Source organism: Balaenoptera borealis (assembly GCF_965194805.1).
Source record: "Balaenoptera borealis genome assembly, contig: HAP1_SCAFFOLD_1020, whole genome shotgun sequence".
NCBI lineage: Eukaryota > Metazoa > Chordata > Mammalia > Artiodactyla > Balaenopteridae > Balaenoptera > Balaenoptera borealis.
Genome location: NW_028123191.1, coordinates 149,183 through 173,113, shown reverse-complemented (window position 1 = coordinate 173,113; position 23,931 = coordinate 149,183). Strand labels below are relative to the sequence as shown.

General features: G+C 58.7%; 4 protein-coding genes across 4 annotated transcripts; all 4 read left to right on the top strand.

Moving 5' to 3' along the window:
- Positions 1 to 2,453: 2,453 nt before the first annotated feature.
- Positions 2,454 to 3,944, top strand: LOC309621820 (metallothionein-1E; the record flags this gene model as incomplete). Its single annotated transcript, XM_082409148.1, has 3 exons — positions 2,454 to 2,481; positions 3,057 to 3,122; positions 3,853 to 3,944. 3 exons carry the CDS (start codon positions 2,454 to 2,456, stop codon positions 3,942 to 3,944), a joined length of 186 nt encoding a protein of 61 aa, XP_082265274.1.
- Positions 3,945 to 7,825: 3,881 nt separating this feature from the next.
- On the top strand, positions 7,826 to 9,313 carry LOC309621816 (metallothionein-1E; the record flags this gene model as incomplete). Its single annotated transcript, XM_082409144.1, has 3 exons — positions 7,826 to 7,853; positions 8,429 to 8,494; positions 9,222 to 9,313. 3 exons carry the CDS (start codon positions 7,826 to 7,828, stop codon positions 9,311 to 9,313), a joined length of 186 nt encoding a protein of 61 aa, XP_082265270.1.
- Positions 9,314 to 13,196: 3,883 nt separating this feature from the next.
- Positions 13,197 to 14,685, top strand: LOC309621813 (metallothionein-1E; the record flags this gene model as incomplete). The annotated part of the gene is made up of 3 exons (XM_082409141.1): positions 13,197 to 13,224; positions 13,800 to 13,865; positions 14,594 to 14,685. The coding sequence occupies 3 exons, from the start codon at positions 13,197 to 13,199 to the stop codon at positions 14,683 to 14,685; spliced, it is 186 nt and encodes a 61-aa protein (XP_082265267.1).
- Positions 14,686 to 18,567: 3,882 nt separating this feature from the next.
- On the top strand, positions 18,568 to 20,054 carry LOC309621809 (metallothionein-1E; the record flags this gene model as incomplete). The annotated part of the gene is made up of 3 exons (XM_082409137.1): positions 18,568 to 18,595; positions 19,171 to 19,236; positions 19,963 to 20,054. The coding sequence occupies 3 exons, from the start codon at positions 18,568 to 18,570 to the stop codon at positions 20,052 to 20,054; spliced, it is 186 nt and encodes a 61-aa protein (XP_082265263.1).
- Between the last annotated feature and the right edge of the window lie 3,877 nt (positions 20,055 to 23,931).

The window sequence follows — 23,931 nt, the reverse complement described above, 5'->3', positions numbered from 1 at the left end:
CTCCTTTCTACAGAAAAGATTAATTTCCAAGAGGGGGAATAAGCGAGACAGTGGCCTGGCTCCTAGCTCGGGCTTCCCACACGGTGTCCTTTCTGATCGCTATCTCCACACTGACATCTGTGCACGGAGAATCCTTTAGCTCCCAACAAGCTCCTGGAGAAAGGCTCCCTGCTTTGCAAGCAAGCTCATGGTGAGGGCAGAGATGGATAGGAACCTTGCTTACCCAGTGCCAGAGGGCGTGGGGATCTCCTCCAACAAGCCCCATGGAACGAGTCACCGCCACAGCATTTGGACACACTCAGTGAACCTGCATGGTCTGGAGCGACGGTGCCAATTCCAGAGAGGTTGAGCAACTTACCCAAGGGCACACAGCCTAGACTCAAAGGACCAAACCTACACTACAGCTGTCTCACCTCCCGGCCACATGGTGCCGGTTATGACATCACTGGAGGCTGAATCCGGCCTCTCCTTTTTCAGGGCCGCAAGGGTCTTCGGAGACAGTCCAGCTGTGCTCCTGGCTGCAGAGGTGGGAGGCTGAAGCCCAGAGAGGTCACAGAGCTGTGCAGAGGGTTCTGACTGCCAGCTGCTCAGTGCTTTCCCACTGCTGCCTCTGGGCCAGGTGTTCAGTGTCCTCACCTTTCATGGCATGACATGCTGTCCGGTTGGGCGGGGGGCTGCAGTCAGCCTGCAGGAGGGCCAGTCCCATCTGTGCCACAGATAGCCATGGGACATAACCTCGCTGTGGCTCAGTCTCCGCTGCTCTAAAGGGCAAAAAAATAGTGTCTGGCTCTCGGGATGAAAGAACTGAATCCGTGCAAAGAATGTCAGAATATACTGGGCACTCAGGGAGTAATCGATCATATCACCTATTTATTTATTTATTTGTTATCATTAGCCTAGGAGACATTGTTCTCCTTCCAGACACGCAAGCAAGGATGGTGTGTTTAGCTCTGTGTTCTGGGTCGTCCTCATCAACCCTGTGAGCATGGGACCACTTCCCCGGAGGGGGTTATCCTCCCTTCACGCAAGGAGCCATTGACACTACAGATAGAAAGCCGTGAGCAAGACAGTCGGTGTCCTCCTAACAGATGCAGAAGGATCCTGCCATCTCTGCTGTCACCTGCACCAGGATTTCCCTACCATTTTCTTTTCAGGGGTTTTCTGAAATACGTTGTACCAAAAGAAACCTCTTGAACACTGCTGAAGGAGAGAGTCAGAAGGAAGCCACAAAAGCATAAATACATTCCTATTCTGTCACTTCGGTCCCCCCCCCAGGATTCAGCTGGACACGGTAGAGACGGGCTGAAGACACAGCTCTGGGCCAAAGGGGAGCTTTCTCACTGACTCTCTCTTTCAGCTGCGAAGCCACAAGACCACAGAAGCAGGGCACCACTCCCCAGCACTGTGTGCCTGCCTTTACTGTAGCCTCCTCGTACTGTAGGTAGTTTGGCCTTTGGGAAACGGGCTGCTGACTACTAGCTCCCTTCCGGGTTGGTGTGACAATTCAAAGAGCAAAAGTGATTAACAAGGCTTGGCATGGACTCCATGGTGTGTAATCGTCAGGACTACCCAAAGGGAACTCTCCACTTGTGTCGCTTTGTTATTTCATGCCAGGTCTGCCTATCGCCTACAGTGATGCCTTCCCTGGGGAGCATCCCATGATCAGGGAACCTCCACCCTGGCGTGGGGTGGACCGGCCACGGTGAGGAGCGCCCCTGCAAAGTTTAGGCAAAGGAGCCCCCGGAGAAATGCGCCATGATCCCTCCAGGAAAGGAAAACACAAGTGACGACTAGCGGCCGAAGGCAATGTTCATCGCGGGGCGGTTACAGGAGACGGTACCGGAAAAGTGCTTCCAAAGGACCGTGGTGGAGACCGGGGCTGCCAACGCCTGGGGACACACGGGGTGGGCGAAACGGCGGTGAGGGTCACATGCGCCTGCGGTCTCTGACACCGCTCCCCGGCTCCGGCCAAGCCAGGGACACGAGCGGGAGGCGGGGGCTGTTCTCAGGCTGCAGGAAACGGCGACCCGGAGGCCGGCGGCGCGCGGCCTGGGGCGGGGAAGACCGGAGGACGCGGGAGCTGGATTCCTGCACAACCCGGCAACAGGGGGGCTGCTCCCGTCGGCCACATCGCGAAGGGGCGGCCAGGGGGCTGGGACACCGCTTACCGCACGGCACCCGCTTCCTCCGCTCCAGCCGGCACCGAAGTGGAATCGTGCGCTCGGCCCCGCGTGTTGCTCACAGCCCGGCCCAGGGCGCCGCGGGCAGCGCGGGCGCGGGCGCGGGCGCGGATCCGCGGGGCGGGTGCAAGGCGGGGGCGGGGCCTCTGCGCCCGGGCCGCCTCCTCGGCCTATAACTGAGCCCACGGGCTCCTGGCTCCCACACGCCCCCGACCGGACCAGTGAAGCCGCTTCGCCCCTTGCTTTGGACCTCGGGCCTCACTCCTCCTCCAGATGGACCCCAAGTGCTCCTGCCCCACTGGTAAGGGAACCCTGGCTTTGAGCCTTAGGATGCCCCCCTTCGCAGGCACAGGACGAGAAGGGAGGGTTTTGAGTTGGAGCTCAGGAGGACTCCTGTCACGGGTCCAGGGCTTTCTTGCCTGCCAGGCTCCTGAGAGCACGTCAGTCTCCCTTTGCCTCTCCGTTAACACTGAGGGCACGGAGGCTCCAGGCTGTCCTTCTTGAGGTCACCCAGCTGGTCAGGGGACTGCTAGACCGGGACCCAGTGTTTGGAGGAGGCCTCGGAGCTGCCAGGACTTGATGGGAGGAGGGGACATTGCCTCTTTCGGGTTCAGGCCATGGGCCCTGGCCCCCAGCCCCAGTCAGCCTGGGCTGGGTCTGGAGCCTGGGACCTTCCCTGTGGAGTCCATCAGGAGGGGACCTACTCTCCTTGGACCAGAAGAGAGGAGCTGGGGCTTCTCTATCCGCCTGAGTGGACACGAGCTCCCAGGGCTGGGTCCTGACAGAGGAGGAGGGCTCAGGGAGGCATTGCTGACCGTCTGCTCTAGCTCCTGCATCCCTCTCCCTGCTCACCGCGGGCCTTTCCCTTCCTGGCAGGCGGCTCCTGCAGCTGCGCTGGCTCCTGCACCTGCAAAGCCTGCAGATGCACCTCCTGCAAGAAGAGTGAGTGTGCGGGGCCTTCTCTGGGAATGCGGGGTCTGGGCTGAGTGCGAGCAGGGAGCCCAGAGCTCAGCAGGCAGGAGCAGGACAGTGACCAAACTTCCCGGTAACCCCCACCACCCCCCCACCCCCCCCCCCCCCACCAGGAAGGGATTCACAATCAGAGCTGGAATCACCTTCCAGATGACCGAGACCCAAGTGCGCACTAGAGAACAGGGAGACTGAGGCCCAGACGGGTCATTAACAAACAACCTCAGACCTGTCAGTAGAACTAGTCCTCCTGCCTCCTGAGTCACGCTTCTGAATCCTCTCAGGGACTGAAGCACTTTAGGGACATGAACTAGTGACCGTGTGTGGTTTCTCGGACCTGGGGCAGCCCCTTCCTGTCGAAGCAGCCCAGAGCTTCCCTATCCCGAGCGGGAGCTGCTCTGTCAGGGCTTTGCCTCCACTTTGATCCTGAGGACTTTGCTCACATCACTGACGGTGCTGGGCGCTGGCTTTCTCTCGTCCCCAGAGGCCCTGCTCACTGTCTCTCCAAGGCTCTGTGCCCTGTCCTGGGCACAGATGGGGCAGGCAACCTGAACCTAGTGTCTGAGAGCAATGATCTCAGGACAGAGGACACCATCCTAAACTCAGGGTCTGGGCCTGAGGGCAGCTGGGGCCAGGCCTGCTGCTGGGAAGGGTGGCTCCGGACAACGCGTGGTCCGACCGCACGCTGCCCTCGCTTCCCCAGGCTGCTGCTCCTGCTGCCCCGTGGGCTGCGCCAAGTGTGCCCAGGGCTGCGTCTGCAAAGGGGCCTCGGACAAGTGCAGCTGCTGTGCCTGATGTCGCGGAGAGCCTGCCCCGGGTGTCAACAGAGCAACCAGGACGAACCTGCATTTTACCGTTTTTCATACAACCGGACCTGACGCTACATTCCTTTTTCTATGAAATATGTGAGCTGTAATAAAAGTTGTTGACTTCATTCTGGCTCTGTCTTCCTTTGTCTGTCTTGGACAAAGAGACTCCGTGCCCATCAGGGCTGGCGTGGGGAACTGGGCTGGAAGTGCAGAGACCTCGGCTCTGGACCAAAGAGGACCCTCCCCCACCCCCCAAAACACACACACACACACACGGAGCGTCTTAGCCGCTTAGGTTAATGTGAGCTTCAGTTTCTCAGCTCCAAAGGAAAGCCTCGCCCAGAAGACACAGGGCATCGGACACACAGAGGACGCACTCCCTCTATTCCCCTTAGGAGTATGGATTGCAGAGCAAGTGGTCCGTTTCTCATTTTCCTTCTCTGGGGGCCCCTGCCAAACTCAGTCCTCGGTGATGAGAGCCTGGAAAAGCACCCAGAGGGGATGGAATCCCACACCCCCCTTGTTTGACTTCTACACGGGGCTTGCGTCTAACACACCCTGGAAAGACCTATTTGTATTTTCTGCCACAGTTTTCACCCTGGTCAGTAAAAAGAATCGCTAAGAAAAAAATGTAAAAGGACACGATATGGGAAACCCATTTTTCCCTTCAACACGTAAAATCACCTTAACACGTGGAGGAGCAATTCTGAAAATTAGAGGCTCTCATAGGCTGCACATACATTGAAGTGTGTGCTTGAGTCCCGGGAACACTTCACACATGCCCCACTGTGTGGACCACACACGCCTGGAGCAGCTCTGCCCCCTGCCTCCCCACACGCAACATCAGTCTTGGCTCGCCCAGGGCTACGGACAGGACACTCGCCACCCCTGACGGCTCCCTGCAGGGGCTTGGCCCTGAATCTTCGCCAGTGCCTCCCTAGATCAGCCTGACATCTTCCCTTCCCTCAAAATCCAGCCCGTGGCTACCTGACACCCCGAAAGTGACTTGGATTTGTCTGGTGGGCATTTCCCAGCCGTTTCCCGGAGACTTGGTTTCAGAAGGAGGACTTCACGTGTTCCGCTGCAGAGTGATGGTGGTGCTGCAGTGCGGAGGGCCTGGTGGTGTTTATTAGCAAGACGTGTGTGCTGAGGGGACAGGTGATATAGTTCAGGTGCTGGGCCCCCTGGCGGTCTGGGGAGGGAATTCCTATTTCATGGGCACTCCACGAGAAAGAGGAGACAAGAGGCTCAGAAGTCAGGACCAAGATCGGCCACAGGTGCCCTGTGTGAAGAGGGCATTTCGGGAGCCGGCCCGTGCTGCGTGCGTGGGTGCTGGTGTCAGGCACCCGGGTTCACAGCCACCGTGCCACTTCCTGACCTGGCAAGTCACTGATACTCTCTGAGATGTCATTTCCTCCTTTCTACAGAAAAGATTAATTTCCAAGAGGGGGAATAAGCGAGACAGTGGCCTGGCTCCTAGCTCGGGCTTCCCGAACGGTGTCCTTTCTGATCGCTATCTCCACACTGACATCTGTGCACGGAGAATCCTTTAGCTCCCAACAAGCTCCTGGAGAAAGGCTCCCTGCTTTGCAAGCAAGCTCATGGTGAGGGCAGAGATGGATAGGAACCTTGCTTACCCAGTGCCAGAGGGCGTGGGGATCTCCTCCAACAAGCCCCATGGAACGAGTCACCGCCACAGCATTTGGACACACTCAGTGAACCTGCATGGTCTGGAGCGACGGTGCCAATTCCAGAGAGGTTGAGCAACTTACCCAAGGGCACACAGCCTAGACTCAAAGGACCAAACCTACACTACAGCTGTCTCACCTCCCGGCCACATGGTGCCGGTTATGACATCACTGGAGGCTGAATCCGGCCTCTCCTTTTTCAGGGCCGCAAGGGTCTTCGGAGACAGTCCAGCTGTGCTCCTGGCTGCAGAGGTGGGAGGCTGAAGCCCAGAGAGGTCACAGAGCTGTGCAGAGGGTTCTGACTGCCAGCTGCTCAGTGCTTTCCCACTGCTGCCTCTGGGCCAGGTGTTCAGTGTCCTCACCTTTCATGGCATGACATGCTGTCCGGTTGGGCGGGGGGCTGCAGTCAGCCTGCAGGAGGGCCAGTCCCATCTGTGCCACAGATAGCCATGGGACATAACCTCGCTGTGGCTCAGTCTCCGCTGCTCTAAAGGGCAAAAAAATAGTGTCTGGCTCTCGGGATGAAAGAACTGAATCCGTGCAAAGAATGTCAGAATATACTGGGCACTCAGGGAGTAATCGATCATATCACCTATTTATTTATTTATTTGTTATCATTAGCCTAGGAGACATTGTTCTCCTTCCAGACACGCAAGCGAGGATGGTGTGTTTAGCTCTGTGTTCTGGGTCGTCCTCATCAACCCTGTGAGCATGGGACCACTTCCCCGGAGGGGGTTATCCTCCCTTCACGCAAGGAGCCATTGACACCACAGATAGAAAGCCGTGAGCAAGACAGTCGGTGTCCTCCTAACAGATGCAGAAGGATCCTGCCATCTCTGCTGTCACCTGCACCAGGATTTCCCTACCATTTTCTTTTCAGGGGTTTTCTGAAATACGTTGTACCAAAAGAAACCTCTTGAACACTGCTGAAGGAGAGAGTCAGAAGGAAGCCACAAAAGCATAAATACATTCCTATTCTGTCACTTCGGTCCCCCCCCCAGGATTCAGCTGGACACGGTAGAGACGGGCTGAAGACACAGCTCTGGGCCAAAGGGGAGCTTTCTCACTGACTCTCTCTTTCAGCTGCGAAGCCACAAGACCACAGAAGCAGGGCACCACTCCCCAGCACTGTGTGCCTGCCTTTACTGTAGCCTCCTCGTACTGTAGGTAGTTTGGCCTTTGGGAAACGGGCTGCTGACTACTAGCTCCCTTCCGGGTTGGTGTGACAATTCAAAGAGCAAAAGTGATTAACAAGGCTTGGCATGGACTCCATGGTGTGTAATCGTCAGGACTACCCAAAGGGAACTCTCCACTTGTGTCGCTTTGTTATTTCATGCCAGGTCTGCCTATCGCCTACAGTGATGCCTTCCCTGGGGAGCATCCCATGATCAGGGAACCTCCACCCTGGCGTGGGGTGGACCGGCCACGGTGAGGAGCGCCCCTGCAAAGTTTAGGCAAAGGAGCCCCCGGAGAAATGCGCCATGATCCCTCCAGGAAAGGAAAACACAAGTGACGACTAGCGGCCGAAGGCAATGTTCATCGCGGGGCGGTTACAGGAGACGGTACCGGAAAAGTGCTTCCAAAGGACCGTGGTGGAGACCGGGGCTGCCAACGCCTGGGGACACACGGGGTGGGCGAAACGGCGGTGAGGGTCACATGCGCCTGCGGTCTCTGACACCGCTCCCCGGCTCCGGCCAAGCCAGGGACACGAGCGGGAGGCGGGGGCTGTTCTCAGGCTGCAGGAAACGGCGACCCGGAGGCCGGCGGCGCGCGGCCTGGGGCGGGGAAGACCGGAGGACGCGGGAGCTGGATTCCTGCACAACCCGGCAACAGGGGGGCTGCTCCCGTCGGCCACATCGCGAAGGGGCGGCCAGGGGGCTGGGACACCGCTTACCGCACGGCACCCGCTTCCTCCGCTCCAGCCGGCACCGAAGTGGAATCGTGCGCTCGGCCCCGCGTGTTGCTCACAGCCCGGCCCAGGGCGCCGCGGGCAGCGCGGGCGCGGGCGCGGGCGCGGATCCGCGGGGCGGGTGCAAGGCGGGGGCGGGGCCTCTGCGCCCGGGCCGCCTCCTCGGCCTATAACTGAGCCCACGGGCTCCTGGCTCCCACACGCCCCCGACCGGACCAGTGAAGCCGCTTCGCCCCTTGCTTTGGACCTCGGGCCTCACTCCTCCTCCAGATGGACCCCAAGTGCTCCTGCCCCACTGGTAAGGGAACCCTGGCTTTGAGCCTTAGGATGCCCCCCTTCGCAGGCACAGGACGAGAAGGGAGGGTTTTGAGTTGGAGCTCAGGAGGACTCCTGTCACGGGTCCAGGGCTTTCTTGCCTGCCAGGCTCCTGAGAGCACGTCAGTCTCCCTTTGCCTCTCCGTTAACACTGAGGGCACGGAGGCTCCAGGCTGTCCTTCTTGAGGTCACCCAGCTGGTCAGGGGACTGCTAGACCGGGACCCAGTGTTTGGAGGAGGCCTCGGAGCTGCCAGGACTTGATGGGAGGAGGGGACATTGCCTCTTTCGGGTTCAGGCCATGGGCCCTGGCCCCCAGCCCCAGTCAGCCTGGGCTGGGTCTGGAGCCTGGGACCTTCCCTGTGGAGTCCATCAGGAGGGGACCTACTCTCCTTGGACCAGAAGAGAGGAGCTGGGGCTTCTCTATCCGCCTGAGTGGACACGAGCTCCCAGGGCTGGGTCCTGACAGAGGAGGAGGGCTCAGGGAGGCATTGCTGACCGTCTGCTCTAGCTCCTGCATCCCTCTCCCTGCTCACCGCGGGCCTTTCCCTTCCTGGCAGGCGGCTCCTGCAGCTGCGCTGGCTCCTGCACCTGCAAAGCCTGCAGATGCACCTCCTGCAAGAAGAGTGAGTGTGCGGGGCCTTCTCTGGGAATGCGGGGTCTGGGCTGAGTGCGAGCAGGGAGCCCAGAGCTCAGCAGGCAGGAGCAGGACAGTGACCAAACTTCCCGGTAACCCCCCCCACCCCCCCACCCCCCCACCCACCAGGAAGGGATTCACAATCAGAGCTGGAATCCCCTTCCAGATGACCGAGACCCAAGTGCGCACTAGAGAACAGGGAGACTGAGGCCCAGACGGGTCATTAACAAACAACCTCAGACCTGTCAGTAGAACTAGTCCTCCTGCCTCCTGAGTCACGCTTCTGAATCCTCTCAGGGACTGAAGCACTTTAGGGACATGAACTAGTGACCGTGTGTGGTTTCTCGGACCTGGGGCAGCCCCTTCCTGTCGAAGCAGCCCAGAGCTTCCCTATCCCGAGCGGGAGCTGCTCTGTCAGGGCTTTGCCTCCACTTTGATCCTGAGGACTTTGCTCACATCACTGACGGTGCTGGGCGCTGGCTTTCTCTCGTCCCCAGAGGCCCTGCTCACTGTCTCTCCAAGGCTCTGTGCCCTGTCCTGGGCACAGATGGGGCAGGCAACCTGAACCTAGTGTCTGAGAGCAATGATCTCAGGACAGAGGACACCATCCTAAACTCAGGGTCTGGGCCTGAGGGCAGCTGGGGCCAGGCCTGCTGCTGGGAAGGGTGGCTCCGGACAACGCGTGGTCCGACCGCACGCTGCCCTCGCTTCCCCAGGCTGCTGCTCCTGCTGCCCCGTGGGCTGCGCCAAGTGTGCCCAGGGCTGCGTCTGCAAAGGGGCCTCGGACAAGTGCAGCTGCTGTGCCTGATGTCGCGGAGAGCCTGCCCCGGGTGTCAACAGAGCAACCAGGACGAACCTGCATTTTACCGTTTTTCATACAACCGGACCTGACGCTACATTCCTTTTTCTATGAAATATGTGAGCTGTAATAAAAGTTGTTGACTTCATTCTGGCTCTGTCTTCCTTTGTCTGTCTTGGACAAAGAGACTCCGTGCCCATCAGGGCTGGCGTGGGGAGCTGGGCTGGAAGTGCAGAGACCTCGGCTCTGGACCAAAGAGGACCCTCCCCCACCCCCCAAAACACACACACACACACACACGGAGCGTCTTAGCCGCTTAGGTTAATGTGAGCTTCAGTTTCTCAGCTCCAAAGGAAAGCCTCGCCCAGAAGACACAGGGCATCGGACACACAGAGGACGCACTCCCTCTATTCCCCTTAGGAGTATGGATTGCAGAGCAAGTGGTCCGTTTCTCATTTTCCTTCTCTGGGGGCCCCTGCCAAACTCAGTCCTCGGTGATGAGAGCCTGGAAAAGCACCCAGAGGGGATGGAATCCCACACCCCCCTTGTTTGACTTCTACACGGGGCTTGCGTCTAACACACCCTGGAAAGACCTATTTGTATTTTCTGCCACAGTTTTCACCCTGGTCAGTAAAAAGAATCGCTAAGAAAAAAATGTAAAAGGACACGATATGGGAAACCCATTTTTCCCTTCAACACGTAAAATCACCTTAACACGTGGAGGAGCAATTCTGAAAATTAGAGGCTCTCATAGGCTGCACATACATTGAAGTGTGTGCTTGAGTCCCGGGAACACTTCACACATGCCCCACTGTGTGGACCACACACGCCTGGAGCAGCTCTGCCCCCTGCCTCCCCACACGCAACATCAGTCTTGGCTCGCCCAGGGCTACGGACAGGACACTCGCCACCCCTGACGGCTCCCTGCAGGGGCTTGGCCCTGAATCTTCGCCAGTGCCTCCCTAGATCAGCCTGACATCTTCCCTTCCCTCAAAATCCAGCCCGTGGCTACCTGACACCCCGAAAGTGACTTGGATTTGTCTGGTGGGCATTTCCCAGCCGTTTCCCGGAGACTTGGTTTCAGAAGGAGGACTTCACGTGTTCCGCTGCAGAGTGATGGTGGTGCTGCAGTGCGGAGGGCCTGGTGGTGTTTATTAGCAAGACGTGTGTGCTGAGGGGACAGGTGATATAGTTCAGGTGCTGGGCCCCCTGGCGGTCTGGGGAGGGAATTCCTATTTCATGGGCACTCCAAGAGAAAGAGGAGACAAGAGGCTCAGAAGTCAGGACCAAGATCGGCCACAGGTGCCCTGTGTGAAGAGGGCATTTCGGGAGCCGGCCCGTGCTGCGTGCGTGGGTGCTGGTGTCAGGCACCCGGGTTCACAGCCACCGTGCCACTTCCTGACCTGGCAAGTCACTGATACTCTCTGAGATGTCATTTCCTCCTTTCTACAGAAAAGATTAATTTCCAAGAGGGGGAATAAGCGAGACAGTGGCCTGGCTCCTAGCTCGGGCTTCCCGAACGGTGTCCTTTCTGATCGCTATCTCCACACTGACATCTGTGCACGGAGAATCCTTTAGCTCCCAACAAGCTCCTGGAGAAAGGCTCCCTGCTTTGCAAGCAAGCTCATGGTGAGGGCAGAGATGGATAGGAACCTTGCTTACCCAGTGCCAGAGGGCGTGGGGATCTCCTCCAACAAGCCCCATGGAACGAGTCACCGCCACAGCATTTGGACACACTCAGTGAACCTGCATGGTCTGGAGCGACGGTGCCAATTCCAGAGAGGTTGAGCAACTTACCCAAGGGCACACAGCCTAGACTCAAAGGACCAAACCTACACTACAGCTGTCTCACCTCCCGGCCACATGGTGCCGGTTATGACATCACTGGAGGCTGAATCCGGCCTCTCCTTTTTCAGGGCCGCAAGGGTCTTCGGAGACAGTCCAGCTGTGCTCCTGGCTGCAGAGGTGGGAGGCTGAAGCCCAGAGAGGTCACAGAGCTGTGCAGAGGGTTCTGACTGCCAGCTGCTCAGTGCTTTCCCACTGCTGCCTCTGGGCCAGGTGTTCAGTGTCCTCACCTTTCATGGCATGACATGCTGTCCGGTTGGGCGGGGGGCTGCAGTCAGCCTGCAGGAGGGCCAGTCCCATCTGTGCCACAGATAGCCATGGGACATAACCTCGCTGTGGCTCAGTCTCCGCTGCTCTAAAGGGCAAAAAAATAGTGTCTGGCTCTCGGGATGAAAGAACTGAATCCGTGCAAAGAATGTCAGAATATACTGGGCACTCAGGGAGTAATCGATCATATCACCTATTTATTTATTTATTTGTTATCATTAGCCTAGGAGACATTGTTCTCCTTCCAGACACGCAAGCAAGGATGGTGTGTTTAGCTCTGTGTTCTGGGTCGTCCTCATCAACCCTGTGAGCATGGGACCACTTCCCCGGAGGGGGTTATCCTCCCTTCACGCAAGGAGCCATTGACACTACAGATAGAAAGCCGTGAGCAAGACAGTCGGTGTCCTCCTAACAGATGCAGAAGGATCCTGCCATCTCTGCTGTCACCTGCACCAGGATTTCCCTACCATTTTCTTTTCAGGGGTTTTCTGAAATACGTTGTACCAAAAGAAACCTCTTGAACACTGCTGAAGGAGAGAGTCAGAAGGAAGCCACAAAAGCATAAATACATTCCTATTCTGTCACTTCGGTCCCCCCCCCAGGATTCAGCTGGACACGGTAGAGACGGGCTGAAGACACAGCTCTGGGCCAAAGGGGAGCTTTCTCACTGACTCTCTCTTTCAGCTGCGAAGCCACAAGACCACAGAAGCAGGGCACCACTCCCCAGCACTGTGTGCCTGCCTTTACTGTAGCCTCCTCGTACTGTAGGTAGTTTGGCCTTTGGGAAACGGGCTGCTGACTACTAGCTCCCTTCCGGGTTGGTGTGACAATTCAAAGAGCAAAAGTGATTAACAAGGCTTGGCATGGACTCCATGGTGTGTAATCGTCAGGACTACCCAAAGGGAACTCTCCACTTGTGTCGCTTTGTTATTTCATGCCAGGTCTGCCTATCGCCTACAGTGATGCCTTCCCTGGGGAGCATCCCATGATCAGGGAACCTCCACCCTGGCGTGGGGTGGACCGGCCACGGTGAGGAGCGCCCCTGCAAAGTTTAGGCAAAGGAGCCCCCGGAGAAATGCGCCATGATCCCTCCAGGAAAGGAAAACACAAGTGACGACTAGCGGCCGAAGGCAATGTTCATCGCGGGGCGGTTACAGGAGACGGTACCGGAAAAGTGCTTCCAAAGGACCGTGGTGGAGACCGGGGCTGCCAACGCCTGGGGACACACGGGGTGGGCGAAACGGCGGTGAGGGTCACATGCGCCTGCGGTCTCTGACACCGCTCCCCGGCTCCGGCCAAGCCAGGGACACGAGCGGGAGGCGGGGGCTGTTCTCAGGCTGCAGGAAACGGCGACCCGGAGGCCGGCGGCGCGCGGCCTGGGGCGGGGAAGACCGGAGGACGCGGGAGCTGGATTCCTGCACAACCCGGCAACAGGGGGGCTGCTCCCGTCGGCCACATCGCGAAGGGGCGGCCAGGGGGCTGGGACACCGCTTACCGCACGGCACCCGCTTCCTCCGCTCCAGCCGGCACCGAAGTGGAATCGTGCGCTCGGCCCCGCGTGTTGCTCACAGCCCGGCCCAGGGCGCCGCGGGCAGCGCGGGCGCGGGCGCGGGCGCGGATCCGCGGGGCGGGTGCAAGGCGGGGGCGGGGCCTCTGCGCCCGGGCCGCCTCCTCGGCCTATAACTGAGCCCACGGGCTCCTGGCTCCCACACGCCCCCGACCGGACCAGTGAAGCCGCTTCGCCCCTTGCTTTGGACCTCGGGCCTCACTCCTCCTCCAGATGGACCCCAAGTGCTCCTGCCCCACTGGTAAGGGAACCCTGGCTTTGAGCCTTAGGATGCCCCCCTTCGCAGGCACAGGACGAGAAGGGAGGGTTTTGAGTTGGAGCTCAGGAGGACTCCTGTCACGGGTCCAGGGCTTTCTTGCCTGCCAGGCTCCTGAGAGCACGTCAGTCTCCCTTTGCCTCTCCGTTAACACTGAGGGCACGGAGGCTCCAGGCTGTCCTTCTTGAGGTCACCCAGCTGGTCAGGGGACTGCTAGACCGGGACCCAGTGTTTGGAGGAGGCCTCGGAGCTGCCAGGACTTGATGGGAGGAGGGGACATTGCCTCTTTCGGGTTCAGGCCATGGGCCCTGGCCCCCAGCCCCAGTCAGCCTGGGCTGGGTCTGGAGCCTGGGACCTTCCCTGTGGAGTCCATCAGGAGGGGACCTACTCTCCTTGGACCAGAAGAGAGGAGCTGGGGCTTCTCTATCCGCCTGAGTGGACACGAGCTCCCAGGGCTGGGTCCTGACAGAGGAGGAGGGCTCAGGGAGGCATTGCTGACCGTCTGCTCTAGCTCCTGCATCCCTCTCCCTGCTCACCGCGGGCCTTTCCCTTCCTGGCAGGCGGCTCCTGCAGCTGCGCTGGCTCCTGCACCTGCAAAGCCTGCAGATGCACCTCCTGCAAGAAGAGTGAGTGTGCGGGGCCTTCTCTGGGAATGCGGGGTCTGGGCTGAGTGCGAGCAGGGAGCCCAGAGCTCAGCAGGCAGGAGCAGGACAGTGACCAAACTTCCCGGTAACCCCCCCCACCCCCCCACCCCCCCCCCCCACCAGGAAGGGATTCACAATCAGAGCTGGAATCACCTTCCAGATGACCGAGACCCAAGTGCGCACTAGAGAACAGGGAGACTGAGGCCCAGACGGGTCATTAACAAACAACCTCAGACCTGTCAGTAGAACTAGTCCTCCTGCCTCCTGAGTCACGCTTCTGAATCCTCTCAGGGACTGAAGCACTTTAGGGACATGAACTAGTGACCGTGTGTGGTTTCTCGGACCTGGGGCAGCCCCTTCCTGTCGAAGCAGCCCAGAGCTTCCCTATCCCGAGCGGGAGCTGCTCTGTCAGGGCTTTGCCTCCACTTTGATCCTGAGGACTTTGCTCACATCACTGACGGTGCTGGGCGCTGGCTTTCTCTCGTCCCCAGAGGCCCTGCTCACTGTCTCTCCAAGGCTCTGTGCCCTGTCCTGGGCACAGATGGGGCAGGCAACCTGAACCTAGTGTCTGAGAGCAATGATCTCAGGACAGAGGACACCATCCTAAACTCAGGGTCTGGGCCTGAGGGCAGCTGGGGCCAGGCCTGCTGCTGGGAAGGGTGGCTCCGGACAACGCGTGGTCCGACCGCACGCTGCCCTCGCTTCCCCAGGCTGCTGCTCCTGCTGCCCCGTGGGCTGCGCCAAGTGTGCCCAGGGCTGCGTCTGCAAAGGGGCCTCGGACAAGTGCAGCTGCTGTGCCTGATGTCGCGGAGAGCCTGCCCCGGGTGTCAACAGAGCAACCAGGACGAACCTGCATTTTACCGTTTTTCATACAACCGGACCTGACGCTACATTCCTTTTTCTATGAAATATGTGAGCTGTAATAAAAGTTGTTGACTTCATTCTGGCTCTGTCTTCCTTTGTCTGTCTTGGACAAAGAGACTCCGTGCCCATCAGGGCTGGCGTGGGGAGCTGGGCTGGAAGTGCAGAGACCTCGGCTCTGGACCAAAGAGGACCCTCCCCCACCCCCCAAAACACACACACACACACACACGGAGCGTCTTAGCCGCTTAGGTTAATGTGAGCTTCAGTTTCTCAGCTCCAAAGGAAAGCCTCGCCCAGAAGACACAGGGCATCGGACACACAGAGGACGCACTCCCTCTATTCCCCTTAGGAGTATGGATTGCAGAGCAAGTGGTCCGTTTCTCATTTTCCTTCTCTGGGGGCCCCTGCCAAACTCAGTCCTCGGTGATGAGAGCCTGGAAAAGCACCCAGAGGGGATGGAATCCCACACCCCCCTTGTTTGACTTCTACACGGGGCTTGCGTCTAACACACCCTGGAAAGACCTATTTGTATTTTCTGCCACAGTTTTCACCCTGGTCAGTAAAAAGAATCGCTAAGAAAAAAATGTAAAAGGACACGATATGGGAAACCCATTTTTCCCTTCAACACGTAAAATCACCTTAACACGTGGAGGAGCAATTCTGAAAATTAGAGGCTCTCATAGGCTGCACATACATTGAAGTGTGTGCTTGAGTCCCGGGAACACTTCACACATGCCCCACTGTGTGGACCACACACGCCTGGAGCAGCTCTGCCCCCTGCCTCCCCACACGCAACATCAGTCTTGGCTCGCCCAGGGCTACGGACAGGACACTCGCCACCCCTGACGGCTCCCTGCAGGGGCTTGGCCCTGAATCTTCGCCAGTGCCTCCCTAGATCAGCCTGACATCTTCCCTTCCCTCAAAATCCAGCCCGTGGCTACCTGACACCCCGAAAGTGACTTGGATTTGTCTGGTGGGCATTTCCCAGCCGTTTCCCAGAGACTTGGTTTCAGAAGGAGGACTTCACGTGTTCCGCTGCAGAGTGATGGTGGTGCTGCAGTGCGGAGGGCCTGGTGGTGTTTATTAGCAAGACGTGTGTGCTGAGGGGACAGGTGATATAGTTCAGGTGCTGGGCCCCCTGGCGGTCTGGGGAGGGAATTCCTATTTCATGGGCACTCCAAGAGAAAGAGGAGACAAGAGGCTCAGAAGTCAGGACCAAGATCGGCCACAGGTGCCCTGTGTGAAGAGGGCATTTCGGGAGCCGGCCCGTGCTGCGTGCGTGGGTGCTGGTGTCAGGCACCCGGGTTCACAGCCACCGTGCCACTTCCTGACCTGGCAAGTCACTGATACTCTCTGAGATGTCATTTCCTCCTTTCTACAGAAAAGATTAATTTCCAAGAGGGGGAATAAGCGAGACAGTGGCCTGGCTCCTAGCTCGGGCTTCCCGAACGGTGTCCTTTCTGATCGCTATCTCCACACTGACATCTGTGCACGGAGAATCCTTTAGCTCCCAACAAGCTCCTGGAGAAAGGCTCCCTGCTTTGCAAGCAAGCTCATGGTGAGGGCAGAGATGGATAGGAACCTTGCTTACCCAGTGCCAGAGGGCGTGGGGATCTCCTCCAACAAGCCCCATGGAACGAGTCACCGCCACAGCATTTGGACACACTCAGTGAACCTGCATGGTCTGGAGCGACGGTGCCAATTCCAGAGAGGTTGAGCAACTTACCCAAGGGCACACAGCCTAGACTCAAAGGACCAAACCTACACTACAGCTGTCTCACCTCCCGGCCACATGGTGCCGGTTATGACATCACTGGAGGCTGAATCCGGCCTCTCCTTTTTCAGGGCCGCAAGGGTCTTCGGAGACAGTCCAGCTGTGCTCCTGGCTGCAGAGGTGGGAGGCTGAAGCCCAGAGAGGTCACAGAGCTGTGCAGAGGGTTCTGACTGCCAGCTGCTCAGTGCTTTCCCACTGCTGCCTCTGGGCCAGGTGTTCAGTGTCCTCACCTTTCATGGCATGACATGCTGTCCGGTTGGGCGGGGGGCTGCAGTCAGCCTGCAGGAGGGCCAGTCCCATCTGTGCCACAGATAGCCATGGGACATAACCTCGCTGTGGCTCAGTCTCCGCTGCTCTAAAGGGCAAAAAAATAGTGTCTGGCTCTCGGGATGAAAGAACTGAATCCGTGCAAAGAATGTCAGAATATACTGGGCACTCAGGGAGTAATCGATCATATCACCTATTTATTTATTTATTTGTTATCATTAGCCTAGGAGACATTGTTCTCCTTCCAGACACGCAAGCAAGGATGGTGTGTTTAGCTCTGTGTTCTGGGTCGTCCTCATCAACCCTGTGAGCATGGGACCACTTCCCCGGAGGGGGTTATCCTCCCTTCACGCAAGGAGCCATTGACACTACAGATAGAAAGCCGTGAGCAAGACAGTCGGTGTCCTCCTAACAGATGCAGAAGGATCCTGCCATCTCTGCTGTCACCTGCACCAGGATTTCCCTACCATTTTCTTTTCAGGGGTTTTCTGAAATACGTTGTACCAAAAGAAACCTCTTGAACACTGCTGAAGGAGAGAGTCAGAAGGAAGCCACAAAAGCATAAATACATTCCTATTCTGTCACTTCGGTCCCCCCCCCAGGATTCAGCTGGACACGGTAGAGACGGGCTGAAGACACAGCTCTGGGCCAAAGGGGAGCTTTCTCACTGACTCTCTCTTTCAGCTGCGAAGCCACAAGACCACAGAAGCAGGGCACCACTCCCCAGCACTGTGTGCCTGCCTTTACTGTAGCCTCCTCGTACTGTAGGTAGTTTGGCCTTTGGGAAACGGGCTGCTGACTACTAGCTCCCTTCCGGGTTGGTGTGACAATTCAAAGAGCAAAAGTGATTAACAAGGCTTGGCATGGACTCCATGGTGTGTAATCGTCAGGACTACCCAAAGGGAACTCTCCACTTGTGTCGCTTTGTTATTTCATGCCAGGTCTGCCTATCGCCTACAGTGATGCCTTCCCTGGGGAGCATCCCATGATCAGGGAACCTCCACCCTGGCGTGGGGTGGACCGGCCACGGTGAGGAGCGCCCCTGCAAAGTTTAGGCAAAGGAGCCCCCGGAGAAATGCGCCATGATCCCTCCAGGAAAGGAAAACACAAGTGACGACTAGCGGCCGAAGGCAATGTTCATCGCGGGGCGGTTACAGGAGACGGTACCGGAAAAGTGCTTCCAAAGGACCGTGGTGGAGACCGGGGCTGCCAACGCCTGGGGACACACGGGGTGGGCGAAACGGCGGTGAGGGTCACATGCGCCTGCGGTCTCTGACACCGCTCCCCGGCTCCGGCCAAGCCAGGGACACGAGCGGGAGGCGGGGGCTGTTCTCAGGCTGCAGGAAACGGCGACCCGGAGGCCGGCGGCGCGCGGCCTGGGGCGGGGAAGACCGGAGGACGCGGGAGCTGGATTCCTGCACAACCCGGCAACAGGGGGGCTGCTCCCGTCGGCCACATCGCGAAGGGGCGGCCGGGGGCTGGGACACCGCTTACCGCACGGCACCCGCTTCCTCCGCTCCAGCCGGCACCGAAGTGGAATCGTGCGCTCGGCCCCGCGTGTTGCTCACAGCCCGGCCCAGGGCGCCGCGGGCAGCGCGGGCGCGGGCGCGGGCGCGGATCCGCGGGGCGGGTGCAAGGCGGGGGCGGGGCCTCTGCGCCCGGGCCGCCTCCTCGGCCTATAACTGAGCCCACGGGCTCCTGGCTCCCACACGCCCCCGACCGGACCAGTGAAGCCGCTTCGCCCCTTGCTTTGGACCTCGGGCCTCACTCCTCCTCCAGATGGACCCCAAGTGCTCCTGCCCCACTGGTAAGGGAACCCTGGCTTTGAGCCTTAGGATGCCCCCCTTCGCAGGCACAGGACGAGAAGGGAGGGTTTTGAGTTGGAGCTCAGGAGGACTCCTGTCACGGGTCCAGGGCTTTCTTGCCTGCCAGGCTCCTGAGAGCACGTCAGTCTCCCTTTGCCTCTCCGTTAACACTGAGGGCACGGAGGCTCCAGGCTGTCCTTCTTGAGGTCACCCAGCTGGTCAGGGGACTGCTAGACCGGGACCCAGTGTTTGGAGGAGGCCTCGGAGCTGCCAGGACTTGATGGGAGGAGGGGACATTGCCTCTTTCGGGTTCAGGCCATGGGCCCTGGCCCCCAGCCCCAGTCAGCCTGGGCTGGGTCTGGAGCCTGGGACCTTCCCTGTGGAGTCCATCAGGAGGGGACCTACTCTCCTTGGACCAGAAGAGAGGAGCTGGGGCTTCTCTATCCGCCTGAGTGGACACGAGCTCCCAGGGCTGGGTCCTGACAGAGGAGGAGGGCTCAGGGAGGCATTGCTGACCGTCTGCTCTAGCTCCTGCATCCCTCTCCCTGCTCACCGCGGGCCTTTCCCTTCCTGGCAGGCGGCTCCTGCAGCTGCGCTGGCTCCTGCACCTGCAAAGCCTGCAGATGCACCTCCTGCAAGAAGAGTGAGTGTGCGGGGCCTTCTCTGGGAATGCGGGGTCTGGGCTGAGTGCGAGCAGGGAGCCCAGAGCTCAGCAGGCAGGAGCAGGACAGTGACCAAACTTCCCGGTAACCCCCCCCCCCCCCACCCCCCCCCCCCACCAGGAAGGGATTCACAATCAGAGCTGGAATCACCTTCCAGATGACCGAGACCCAAGTGCGCACTAGAGAACAGGGAGACTGAGGCCCAGACGGGTCATTAACAAACAACCTCAGACCTGTCAGTAGAACTAGTCCTCCTGCCTCCTGAGTCACGCTTCTGAATCCTCTCAGGGACTGAAGCACTTTAGGGACATGAACTAGTGACCGTGTGTGGTTTCTCGGACCTGGGGCAGCCCCTTCCTGTCGAAGCAGCCCAGAGCTTCCCTATCCCGAGCGGGAGCTGCTCTGTCAGGGCTTTGCCTCCACTTTGATCCTGAGGACTTTGCTCACATCACTGACGGTGCTGGGCGCTGGCTTTCTCTCGTCCCCAGAGGCCCTGCTCACTGTCTCTCCAAGGCTCTGTGCCCTGTCCTGGGCACAGATGGGGCAGGCAACCTGAACCTAGTGTCTGAGAGCAATGATCTCAGGACAGAGGACACCATCCTAAACTCAGGGTCTGGGCCTGAGGGCAGCTGGGGCCAGGCCTGCTGCTGGGAAGGGTGGCTCCGGACAACGCGTGGTCCGACCGCACGCTGCCCTCGCTTCCCCAGGCTGCTGCTCCTGCTGCCCCGTGGGCTGCGCCAAGTGTGCCCAGGGCTGCGTCTGCAAAGGGGCCTCGGACAAGTGCAGCTGCTGTGCCTGATGTCGCGGAGAGCCTGCCCCGGGTGTCAACAGAGCAACCAGGACGAACCTGCATTTTACCGTTTTTCATACAACCGGACCTGACGCTACATTCCTTTTTCTATGAAATATGTGAGCTGTAATAAAAGTTGTTGACTTCATTCTGGCTCTGTCTTCCTTTGTCTGTCTTGGACAAAGAGACTCCGTGCCCATCAGGGCTGGCGTGGGGAACTGGGCTGGAAGTGCAGAGACCTCGGCTCTGGACCAAAGAGGACCCTCCCCCACCCCCCAAAACACACACACACACACGGAGCGTCTTAGCCGCTTAGGTTAATGTGAGCTTCAGTTTCTCAGCTCCAAAGGAAAGCCTCGCCCAGAAGACACAGGGCATCGGACACACAGAGGACGCACTCCCTCTATTCCCCTTAGGAGTATGGATTGCAGAGCAAGTGGTCCGTTTCTCATTTTCCTTCTCTGGGGGCCCCTGCCAAACTCAGTCCTCGGTGATGAGAGCCTGGAAAAGCACCCAGAGGGGATGGAATCCCACACCCCCCTTGTTTGACTTCTACACGGGGCTTGCGTCTAACACACCCTGGAAAGACCTATTTGTATTTTCTGCCACAGTTTTCACCCTGGTCAGTAAAAAGAATCGCTAAGAAAAAAATGTAAAAGGACACGATATGGGAAACCCATTTTTCCCTTCAACACGTAAAATCACCTTAACACGTGGAGGAGCAATTCTGAAAATTAGAGGCTCTCATAGGCTGCACATACATTGAAGTGTGTGCTTGAGTCCCGGGAACACTTCACACATGCCCCACTGTGTGGACCACACACGCCTGGAGCAGCTCTGCCCCCTGCCTCCCCACACGCAACATCAGTCTTGGCTCGCCCAGGGCTACGGACAGGACACTCGCCACCCCTGACGGCTCCCTGCAGGGGCTTGGCCCTGAATCTTCGCCAGTGCCTCCCTAGATCAGCCTGACATCTTCCCTTCCCTCAAAATCCAGCCCGTGGCTACCTGACACCCCGAAAGTGACTTGGATTTGTCTGGTGGGCATTTCCCAGCCGTTTCCCGGAGACTTGGTTTCAGAAGGAGGACTTCACGTGTTCCGCTGCAGAGTGATGGTGGTGCTGCAGTGCGGAGGGCCTGGTGGTGTTTATTAGCAAGACGTGTGTGCTGAGGGGACAGGTGATATAGTTCAGGTGCTGGGCCCCCTGGCGGTCTGGGGAGGGAATTCCTATTTCATGGGCACTCCAAGAGAAAGAGGAGACAAGAGGCTCAGAAGTCAGGACCAAGATCGGCCACAGGTGCCCTGTGTGAAGAGGGCATTTCGGGAGCCGGCCCGTGCTGCGTGCGTGGGTGCTGGTGTCAGGCACCCGGGTTCACAGCCACCGTGCCACTTCCTGACCTGGCAAGTCACTGATACTCTCTGAGATGTCATTTCCTCCTTTCTACAGAAAAGATTAATTTCCAAGAGGGGGAATAAGCGAGACAGTGGCCTGGCTCCTAGCTCGGGCTTCCCGAACGGTGTCCTTTCTGATCGCTATCTCCACACTGACATCTGTGCACGGAGAATCCTTTAGCTCCCAACAAGCTCCTGGAGAAAGGCTCCCTGCTTTGCAAGCAAGCTCATGGTGAGGGCAGAGATGGATAGGAACCTTGCTTACCCAGTGCCAGAGGGCGTGGGGATCTCCTCCAACAAGCCCCATGGAACGAGTCACCGCCACAGCATTTGGACACACTCAGTGAACCTGCATGGTCTGGAGCGACGGTGCCAATTCCAGAGAGGTTGAGCAACTTACCCAAGGGCACACAGCCTAGACTCAAAGGACCAAACCTACACTACAGCTGTCTCACCTCCCGGCCACATGGTGCCGGTTATGACATCACTGGAGGCTGAATCCGGCCTCTCCTTTTTCAGGGCCGCAAGGGTCTTCGGAGACAGTCCAGCTGTGCTCCTGGCTGCAGAGGTGGGAGGCTGAAGCCCAGAGAGGTCACAGAGCTGTGCAGAGGGTTCTGACTGCCAGCTGCTCAGTGCTTTCCCACTGCTGCCTCTGGGCCAGGTGTTCAGTGTCCTCACCTTTCATGGCATGAAATGCTGTCCGATTGGGCGGGGGGCTGCAGTCAGCCTGCAGGAGGGCCAGTCCCATCTGTGCCACAGATAGCCATGGGACATAACCTCGCTGTGGCTCAGTCTCCGCTGCTCTAAAGGGCAAAAAAATAGTGTCTGGCTCTCGGGATGAAAGAACTGAATCCGTGCAAAGAATGTCAGAATATACTGGGCACTCAGGGAGTAATCGATCATATCACCTATTTATTTATTTATTTGTTATCATTAGCCTAGGAGACATTGTTCTCCTTCCAGACACGCAAGCAAGGATGGTGTGTTTAGCTCTGTGTTCTGGGTCGTCCTCATCAACCCTGTGAGCATGGGACCACTTCCCCGGAGGGGGTTATCCTCCCTTCACGCAAGGAGCCATTGACACCACAGATAGAAAGCCGTGAGCAAGACAGTCGGTGTCCTCCTAACAGATGCAGAAGGATCCTGCCATCTCTGCTGTCACCTGCACCAGGATTTCCCTACCATTTTCTTTTCAGGGGTTTTCTGAAATACGTTGTACCAAAAGAAACCTCTTGAACACTGCTGAAGGAGAGAGTCAGAAGGAAGCCACAAAAGCATAAATACATTCCTATTCTGTCACTTCGGTCCCCCCCCAGGATTCAGCTGGACACGGTAGAGACGGGCTGAAGACACAGCTCTGGGCCAAAGGGGAGCTTTCTCACTGACTCTCTCTTTCAGCTGCGAAGCCACAAGACCACAGAAGCAGGGCACCACTCCCCAGCACTGTGTGCCTGCCTTTACTGTAGCCTCCTCGTACTGTAGGTAGTTTGGCCTTTGGGAAACGGGCTGCTGACTACTAGCTCCCTTCCGGGTTGGTGTGACAATTCAAAGAGCAAAAGTGATTAACAAGGCTTGGCATGGACTCCATGGTGTGTAATCGTCAGGACTACCCAAAGGGAACTCTCCACTTGTGTCGCTTTGTTATTTCATGCCAGGTCTGCCTATCGCCTACAGTGATGCCTTCCCTGGGGAGCATCCCATGATCAGGGAACCTCCACCCTGGCGTGGGGTGGACCGGCCACGGTGAGGAGCGCCCCTGCAAAGTTTAGGCAAAGGAGCCCCCGGAGAAATGCGCCATGATCCCTCCAGGAAAGGAAAACACAAGTGACGACTAGCGGCCGAAGGCAATGTTCATCGCGGGGCGGTTACAGGAGACGGTACCGGAAAAGTGCTTCCAAAGGACCGTGGTGGGGACCGGGGCTGCCAACGCCTGGGGACACACGGGGTGGGCGAAACGGCGGTGAGGGTCACATGCGCCTGCGGTCTCTGACACCGCTCCCCGGCTCCGGCCAAGCCAGGGACACGAGCGGGAGGCGGGGGCTGTTCTCAGGCTGCAGGAAACGGCGACCCGGAGGCCGGCGGCGCGCGGCCTGGGGCGGGGAAGACCGGAGGACGCGGGAGCTGGATTCCTGCACAACCCGGCAACAGGGGGGCTGCTCCCGTCGGCCACATCGCGAAGGGGCGGCCGGGGGCTGGGACACCGCTTACCGCACGGCACCCGCTTCCTCCGCTCCAGCCGGCACCGAAGTGGAATCGTGCGCTCGGCCCCGCGTGTTGCTCACAGCCCGGCCCAGGGCGCCGCGGGCAGCGCGGGCGCGGGCGCGGGCGCGGATCCGCGGGGCGGGTGCAAGGCGGGGGCGGGGCCTCTGCGCCCGGGCCGCCTCCTCGGCCTATAACTGAGCCCACGGGCTCCTGGCTCCCACACGCCCCCGACCGGACCAGTGAAGCCGCTTCGCCCCTTGCTTTGGACCTCGGGCCTCACTCCTCCTCCAG